This window comes from Balaenoptera musculus, chromosome 9, assembly GCF_009873245.2.
Source record: "Balaenoptera musculus isolate JJ_BM4_2016_0621 chromosome 9, mBalMus1.pri.v3, whole genome shotgun sequence".
NCBI classification, from domain to species: domain Eukaryota; kingdom Metazoa; phylum Chordata; class Mammalia; order Artiodactyla; family Balaenopteridae; genus Balaenoptera; species Balaenoptera musculus.
In genome coordinates, this window is record NC_045793.1 from 29,238,936 (window position 1) to 29,247,932 (window position 8,997).

General features: G+C 51.1%; 1 protein-coding gene across 1 annotated transcript; it reads left to right on the forward strand.

Annotated features, from left to right (window-relative positions):
* Nucleotides 1-5,887: 5,887 nt before the first annotated feature.
* Nucleotides 5,888-8,330, forward strand: FEZF1 (FEZ family zinc finger 1). The gene is given in 10 exon segments (XM_036864366.1): nt 5,888-6,176; nt 6,179-6,342; nt 6,344-6,433; nt 6,435-6,539; nt 6,542-6,694; nt 7,011-7,088; nt 7,090-7,146; nt 7,397-7,529; nt 7,973-8,265; nt 8,268-8,330. Coding segments are annotated over 10 exon segments (1,425 nt in total).
* The last annotated feature ends 667 nt before the right edge of the window (nt 8,331-8,997 follow it).

The window sequence follows — 8,997 nt, forward strand, 5'->3', positions numbered from 1 at the left end:
CCCCGGGCCCCGCACGGAGCCTGGTCGCCCTAGGCCTTGCCAACGTCATTTTTCCTGTTTGGGACTCGGGAGCAAGAGCCAAGAGTAGAGAGCCCGGCCGGGGGAGAGTGGGTCAGCTTTTCTGTTTCCCTTCGGGCTTCTGTCACCTGGCTCAGCGCGGGCCAGCGCTTCGGGAGTGAGGAGGGCGCCCCAGCTCCCACGCCGACGGCCGGACGCAGTCTCCCTCGGAGGCCAGGGCAGGGGACGCCGAGGCCGCCGCTGTGGATGGAGGCCCAGGCGGCCGAGCAGAGGGTCGGCGCGGGGCGCTGCGACGGCGGGGTCCGGGAGGTAACTGAATTTATAAACGGCTGTCAGAGATTTCTCGCCCCAAGATTTTGATTTACCTCGATTGCTTCTTCCATTTCTCTAAGCTCATTCTTTGCTCTGTGTTATTTGAATGGCCACTGTCGACTTTATTTCGTGTGAGAGATAAGAAAGTTTGAAAATAACATTAAAACCGCTCTAAATCTCGTGGGTAGTATCAAGGAAAGAGCAGCGCTGTGTTAAATATAGTTTTTATTTTGACCACAAAATGACTTTGAAAAAACTACCTGGGTGACTGCGGCAAAATGCTAATGGGCCAATTGCATAACGAGCTATCAGTGTAGGGCAAGAGAGCATACTTGGGGCATCCTCTCTGTCTACTTCCCGGGTTTCAATAACACCGTTGTAAATTGCAACCAAAACTTTGCTGGGTTTTGTCGCTTGACTTCTGGGCAGCTCCTCGAATAACTTGGAGAAATTGGGTTGCTTGTTTATAGACTTCTTTTTCCGTCAAATCCAGCCCTGAGTCGGAGCCTGGCAGTCCTGGAGGGAAAACATCTCACAGGCCTGTGGGAACGGGTGAGAAAAGCCCAGCAGTAGTGGAGGGGCAGAAACAAACCCAGGGCAGGTGATCGGAGTCTGTAATGCCTGCCAGCTCATTACCAGCTCTCACCTTTTGGGCGCTTCATTTACTTCACAAACTGACTTAATATGCAAATGCTGTTTTGAGGAGAATAATTTCAACTAGGTTTAAGGGAAATCCTAGTATGAAAGAAATAGTAACAACAAAGACCTAGAGATAAACAAGCCATATTCCCACCTCTCCTACCCCCAAAGAAAAGAGGGCTCTGCGAGTTAACTGATGCCTCCGATAGTCCTAGCCTGTGATACTTACTGCCTTTCACGCGCTATATGAAATTAGCAAGAATTCTTTATTTGCTAACTAACTAAAAGCAAAAGCAGTAGCCTTAAATATGAACTTGTGGCCCATGTATTTGTTAATGTACTGGAAAGTTAGCTCTCACTGTGTATTCAGTAATTAATCAGAGGAACTCAACAAGACTCTTTCCTTGAACCTTGCAGACCCTTCCTATTTGTGTCCTAGTCCATTACCCGCCTCCATCACACACAAGAAATAACAAAAGACCAGTCAAAGATAAAGACTGAGCAAAACTGTAGAAGAATTTAGGAATGTTTTTCCTCCTCTAGAAGGAAGGTATGTTGCCCTTGGTGCTATTTATTAAATAGGAAAAAGTGTGGATGAATCTGAATGCCTGGGAAAGGGGGGTCATCATAATAATAATCTTCTCTCCCTTTTTTTAACTTGCAGTAGTTAATAAGAAGCAAAAGGAAAGCTGGATTGTTGCTTTTGAAAAAGAGGCCGGGGTGGTAGATGTTGCTGGAAAGGCCTGAAAACCTTAAAAGCGTGACCAGGGATGAATTAGTGCACTTGGCAGAAGGCTGAATAATTCCCAGTCCATTTTTTATTTTTAAAATAGTCAACAGTATTTGATGACATTAAAGAGAAGAGATTAAAAATGGTGGATTATTTGGCAATTGATGGTTCTATTATATTGTCTTTTATTGCAGACTGCAATAATCATGACCAGAAACTTCATTTCCTTATGACAGGGATGTAAATCAAAAGCATGTGAAAATTATGCAAGTTCTTGAAAAATATCAAGAACATAGTTTAGGACGCATTGAGATCAAAATCAGGTTCCCCAGGAAAAAGAACTTTAAATTACTTTAGCGGAGTAGAACTTCTTTCTTATTTTCTCAGAAAGTCTTAACTCAGAGTTTGTTTCCTGGTCTCTTTGTACCAAGGTTTTTCTGCTTCCCCTAGGACATCTCATGCAGGATAAACCAAACATTAAAACCTCACCTTCCCCAAGGATTTAAGTAGTAGAGCAATGATACTGGCTTTCCAAGGCTTGGAAGGGGAGGGAACTTAATCATCAGCTCTGATGAGAGAAAAGGGGGATTATAGGATTCTCCAAGAAAATCCAAAGAAACTATAACTGAGTTTCTATTTTGCATTAACAAACAAACAAGTCTCCTTTGCATTCTTTTAATAAATAATTTTAAAGTGTTGAACTGTTTTAGAAGCTTCTAGATTTGTCAGATAAGCTCTGCTTTCATTGGTGGTATTTTTGTTGTTGTTATTTTCAAATGTATTTGGAAAAAAACCCAAAGTACTGGATAGATTGTTAATAAAATGGAAGACTTTGCTGAATACATTGTGCATTTTGTTTAAGACAATCCTTACTTAATAGAGATTTTTAAAAATTAACATATAGGTTAGGTTTTAAATGGAAAACACTCATCAACAAATGTTGGAATAACAAGACCTGGATTTGTAAAGAACCTCTTCAGTCTTTAGGATTAGGAAGCTCTGCACTAGTAAAGGAAGGGTATAATTGCTACTTTGCGATATTTGTGTTACTCAAATGACACTATACTTTCAAACAACACTTGTCAAAAAGGCAAATCCCAAAAAGACCAGTGGAAAGCAAACTACTGAAATATTAGCCATACAAAACACGTATACCCCTTAGCCAATAATTTTCCTTTTTAGTTCACTGTCCAACGAAGGAGAAATTTACCGAGGTCAAACCAAGGCTCTTTTGCCGTTAAGGAGGAGGAAGTGGGGGAGGGGAAGAGGAGGGAGGGACACGCGACGAACGTAAAACAACTGGTGGCAGTCAAGAAGGTAGGGTAACGCTCCGGAAGCGGGTGAGTTGTACATGTCAGCTGGGCGCTGCAAAGCTTTCCAGAGTCGGGCAGTTTCGTGCTTCTTTGCTTTTTCCTTTAAACCTGGCCCTGCCTCGGAGGAGGGCAGCAGGAGGGGGATTCTTCGATGCTGGGAAGCGGCAGGTAGGAAAGGAAACCTGATCCGCCCCCAAAAGGCAGCAATTAAAGTCTTAACCGCGACCCATCTGTGGCGGGACCCGCCCCCACTTTCCCCTAGCAAAGCTGTCCGGCGCTCTTTGTCTGAGTAGGGGAGAAGAGGAGACAGGTTCTGCGGCCCCAGCAGCAAACGGAAAGAAAATTTCCAACCTGGGAGCACCCTGGGCGACTGCTCCTGGGCCTCAAACCGCCCCAAAGCGCCGCTGGGGGTGTGGCGCCTCTTCCTGGACCCGGGCCCCGCGCTCTGCGCTCGCCTCATTCTGCACTTCTCTACCGCTGCATCTGTCCTCCAAGCCCGACGCCACCTCGAGACCTGAAACCAGGCACTTGCAGGCTTGGTTGCTAAGGCCGGTCGCAACCGGACCTTTCCGCCACCTGGCCCTTTGGCTGCCTTCAACTTCCAAGCGGACTCGCGCCTCCTCCCCCATTTCCCCAGCAACTGGGTTTCCTCGCCACCCATCCGGCTGCTCTGCTTCGCGGTTGGGCATCGGGCGCGCTCCCAGCCCAGACTCTCTCGGTTTCCACCCTTCTTGGCCCGCCGGGCGGGGGCGGGGCAGACCCCCCAGGAAAAGCCAGAGAGAGTGGTCCCTGGCCTGTGCTGGGCAATGGGGTAGGGAAGAGGGACTATTTTGAGGTCGATTTCCTCCGTTTGGGGTCCAGCTTTGCATCTGGTGTGTAATTTGGTCAGCGGCTCAACAATCCCAGGGTTTCTAGTCCGCTTGCATCCAGCCTCCCACTGCCGACCGGTTTCCACCGCTCCTGCTGGAAGAGGACGCCCACACCCGCTTGGCCCGATGTCTGGCGCGCGTCACCACCCGTTCTACAAGCACCCACTCGGGGTAACTCACCAGGTAGATGGCACCCTGGGCTGCTGCGGGCGGCCACTCACAGGGGCGGGCAGGCCGCAAGGCCCAGAGCTGGCATCTCTATGCTCTTCCTCTGCCTCCTGGCGCGGTCTCCCGGCTACCGCGTCCTCCCGGTGTAGCGGCTAGGGCACGCCCGGCGCTAGCACACCTGGCCCCAGGGCTAAGCTCCGCACGATTGCAGGCTTGCCAAGGGGAGCGACGAGGACGGTGCGCGCTGCTGCTCGCGGCGCGCTCCGGGCGGCGCCCGCCTAAGCTATGCGAACCCGCGCTGCCGGAGTCGCTGCCACCGGAGCCTTCCGGGAACATTCCTTTCTCTCTACAGCTCCTCCCCGGGAGTTTTGGCCCAGGCGCCAGACCCGGAGGGCGCCTTGATGGGGGGCATTGCGGGTCCTAGTCTCCGCGCCCTCTCTGGGAGGCGAAAGCGCGGCTGAGGCCGCGACAGGCTTGCAGGCAGCTCGCGGTGCTCGTCGCCCCCGAGCGCGCACACACCCTGGCTGCCGCCCGCGCTGCTTTGAGGAGGCGTGCGGACACCAGCAGTCGGGAGGATGGGGGAGGGAATCAGTAGGTTGCTTCCTTTCTCTGCCCAACATTCAGGATTTTAAATGCTCCGAGAGAGCTCTAGCTGAGCGCAAGTACTGAAAGAAAGACTCTTTCCGGGCTCTCAATGGAAACGCCAAAAAGCGCGCGTGTGTGTTTGGTGGGTGTGGGGGAGGGTGTCTAGCCCTAGCCGAGGTTTCTTCTGGTGTGACACCCGCTTATTCCTTGCAATTCCTCCTCAACTTTGTGGATGGAGCGTGTCTTTCCCAAGCTTAGGTCACGGCATCACGCTTACCAAACCACAAACACAAAACAAGCCTCCCAAGGCCTTTAATTCTCAGGGGCTTTGCGGGGAGGCCAGTTACCTGCTGGCGTCTTCCAAATGGTCCAGACTCTGTTCAGGCCACGGAGACTTCGGGATTCCAGGAGCCCTCAGCCCCAGGCCCTAGAGGAAGAAAGAGGACTGCGAAGGAGGCAGCGGAGCTCCGACCCGGGCCCACCTCGGGCCCGGCGGAACCGTACCGGGAAGGCTCGGATTTCTCCTGCCGGAGGCTTCCTGGCCGCGGCTTTCTAGAGCCTGGCGTTTGATAAATATAGCCTGGTGTTTGCCCCTGAATTCGAGTCTGTTTCCTCATTTAGCCCTTGTACAATGATTTTAGATGATGTCATTTAGAGCTAAACGAGAAAATTGATCTCAGATTTGCTTGGCCTCTAAAGCCCGGTTAAGCAGATTGAGAGTTAAAAAGACAGGAAAAAGCAAAGGGGGGGGGGCCGCGGAGGGTAGCGAAGTGTCCACCGGCGAGTGTGTGCGCGGAGGCGACGGTCCGCCGCGCCTCGGAGAGCGCCCCCGCCTCTTCTGGGCGGGGGAACCTCACTCACCAATGAAAAGTAGTCACTGACTGCAGAGGAAAAAAAAAAAAAGTTTTCCTGTTGAGTGTTGGAAGCGAATTGAGCAATTATCTAGTTTACCTTCTCCTCTTGGAAGTTAACGATTGGCGAGATCTTGGCTGCGTTATTGACACAACACTTTCTATTGATAGAAATAAGTAGTGATTGTCCCCGAGTCATTGGTGCGCCAAGAACTCTGCGATGGCTGGCAGGAGTCATTGGGCTGGGGCAGGCAGGTTCGGCTGGTGATTCTGGGAGGAGGAGGAGGGAGGCTGCCGGGTGGTGATGGTGCCCGTCCCCCTCTCCGCAGGTCTGTGACAAGCAGGGAACAAGGCAACGACGGCGCAGCCCGGCCCCGGCTGACGGACGCTGGAGACTCAGACATGGACAGTAGCTGCCACGACGCGACTGCCAAAATGTTAGCGACCGCTCCGGCCCGGGGCAGCATGATGAACACCTCCAAACCCTTGGCTTTCTCCATCGAAAGAATCATGGCACGAACCCCCGAGCCCAAAGCCCTGCCCGTCCCCCACTTCCTGCAGGGAGCCGTGCCCAAGGGGGACCCCAAGCACTCTCTGCATCTTAACTCGTCGATCCCCTGCATGATCCCCTTCGTGCCCTTGGCGTACGACACGAGCCCCAAGGCGGGAATGACGGGCTCGGAGCCGCGAAGGAGAGTCTGGATGCTCCGGCTGCGCCTGCGGAAGCGCCCGCGGCGCCCGCGTTCAGCTGCAGCGACCTGCTCAACTTGCGCGCTCAGTCTCAAGGCGACCTGGCCCGCGACGCGCTCCCGCTGCAGCAGTACAAGCTGGTAAGGCCGCGGGTGGTCAACCATTCTTTCCTTCCACGCCATGGGAGCCCTGTGCTACCTGAATCGAGGCGACGGCCCGTGCCACCCGGCGGCCGGCGTTAACATCCACCCGGTGGCCCTCCTACTTCCTCAGTGTCCCCTTTGCACCCGCAGCCAAAAACGTATTTAGAGCCGAAAGGAATAAACTGGTGGTCCCGGCGGTGGAGAAGTACCCCCTCGGGAGTAAGCTTTCAAAGACTTATCCCAGGCTCAGCTGCAGCATTACATGAAAGAAAGCCGCCCAGCTCCTGTCGGAAAAATAGCGTTCAAAACCTCTGACTTCAGCCGAGGCGCTCCTCATACCAAGCCCAAAGTTTTCACTTGCGAAGTGTGTGGAAAGGCAAGTACTGTGTAAGGGGTGGGGGGTGGGCTGCCTTCCTTCCTTCCTGCCTCCCTTCCTTCCTCCCTTCCTCCCTTCCTTCCTCCCTTCCTTCCCCCTTCCTCCCTTCCTCCCTTCCTTCCTCCCTTCCTCCCTTCCTTCCTTCCTTCCTCCCTTCCTTCCTCCCTCCCTTCCCTCCCTTCCTTCTTTCCACATTTGATTTTATTTTGTAATTATTTGTATACACTTGTTATAACGTTATCACCTCCCTCCCCTCCCTCTGCCTGGTTTGATCTCCAAGTGCTTGTTGAGCTAACCTGTTGTACTTGTGTTTAAGGTCTTTAACGCGCACTATAACTTAACCCGTCACATGCCAGTGCACACAGGAGCCAGACCCTTCGTTTGCAAAGTTTGGTGGAAAGGGCTTCCGGCAAGCCAGCACCCTGTGCAGGCACAAGATCATTCACACCCAGGTGTGTTCGGCTGTCTCAATTTTCACCTGGTTTATTTCCGAACGGTTTGTTTTTTTTAATGGCCGATAAACTCTTACTCTGTAGCGTAAGGTTTGTTTAAAATGTGCCGGCTGGAAGAGGGGGAAATGCCAGGTATTGTTTGCCTTTGTTCTGCTTAAAAGCATGAGGGAGAGCATTACAGTGTTTTTGAGTTTTTAAGACTCCACTGAATAGCAAAATAACTTCTCTGCTTTTTCTCCTTTCCGCTTAGGAAAAACCTCATAAATGTAACCAGTGTGGCAAAGCATTTAATAGAAGTTCTACTTTAAACACGCATACCCGAATACACGCAGGCTACAAACCATTTGTGTGTGAATTCTGTGGCAAAGGATTTCATCAAAAAGGTATCGAAACCAGGAGGCGTTGTCTTTCACAGTAGTCTTACCGAAAGCCCTCAACTTTGGGGGGTAGTTCAGAAAACGATTTGTTAAGTGCAGCTAGTTTACCAGCGCATGTGTTGCCATTCCAACCTCCTACCCTCAAGGGCGATGAGTACTAGAGAAAGGTATGGCTCATATACAGAGGGGGCATTTCTCTTTAACACCGCTTGTTCTCGTTTTTATAGAATTGGATTAATAACTGTTGTATTAAAACGTGGATGGAACGACCTCACTGTTGATGTTTAAAAATAAATTGGGGAGCGAAGTGCAGGGGGGCAGCATAGAACTGCACCGGCCCTCCGAGCTGTGGGCCCCCTATTCCTCGACTCGTTGTCTTCAATAGTCTGCTCCTCCGTTCAAACCCTCTCTTTTCAGATCCACGTCCCCTTGTCATTTGTCTGTTTCAGGGAATTACAAAAACCACAAGTTGACCCACAGCGGGGAGAAGCAGTTCAAGTGCAATATCTGCAACAAGGCTTTCCACCAGATTTACAACCTCACCTTCCACATGCACACCCACAATGACAAGAAGCCCTTCACCTGCCCCACGTGCGGCAAGGGCTTCTGCAGGAACTTTGACCTCAAGAAGCACGTCCGCAAGCTGCACGACAGCGGCCTGGGGCTGCCCCGCACCTCTGCTGTGGAGCCGGGAGCGGACCCGTCCCCCACTCTGCAGCAGCCGTCGCCCGCGGCCGCTGCCGCCCGCTGCCGCCCCTGCCGCCCCCTGAGCCCCTGCAGCCTGGGTTCCCCCCGGGCCACCAGTGATTCAAGGCCGAAGTCCCTCCCAGCCCCAGCCGGGGTCCCCACTACTGAGACAGCGGCGGAATAGAGCTGGACCTCTCTACCCAAGCTCACCTGTAGAACCCAGGGCATGTTGGTCCTTACACATTAGCGCCAACCAGAAGCCTCTGCATTCCCCGGCCTTTCGCCTCTTGCATGCACCTGCTAAATGGTTTTGTGTATTATATTCTATGTAGGCACTGACAATTATGAGAAAATTTGGGAGTTTGTTTTCTGATTTTTTTTTTAATTTGCAAAGACTTTTCATCTCGGGTGGAGAGATCGTGTTTGTTTTGTTTTCTTTTTTAAAAACAAATATCTGCTGTATTTATTGAGATCTGTATTATCCTACCCGGGAATGCTGCACCATTTTAATTTTATTATTGTATATATTTCCATTGTGTTGATTCTGTGGTCTCAAGATGCCTGCCGATTGTTTATTACCATTTCCTCTTTCCCTGAGGTTAAAAAAAACAAAAACAAAAAACCCCAATTCTGTGTGTATGTTATATATACACGCATAGATATGTGTGCCTGTTAAGGCACATTCCACATTCATCAGCACACACTCACATACAAACACATACACATTAGATAAGGATGGTTCATTATGGATAAATTTGAATTTTGGTTTTGATTCTTGCACGTGAAA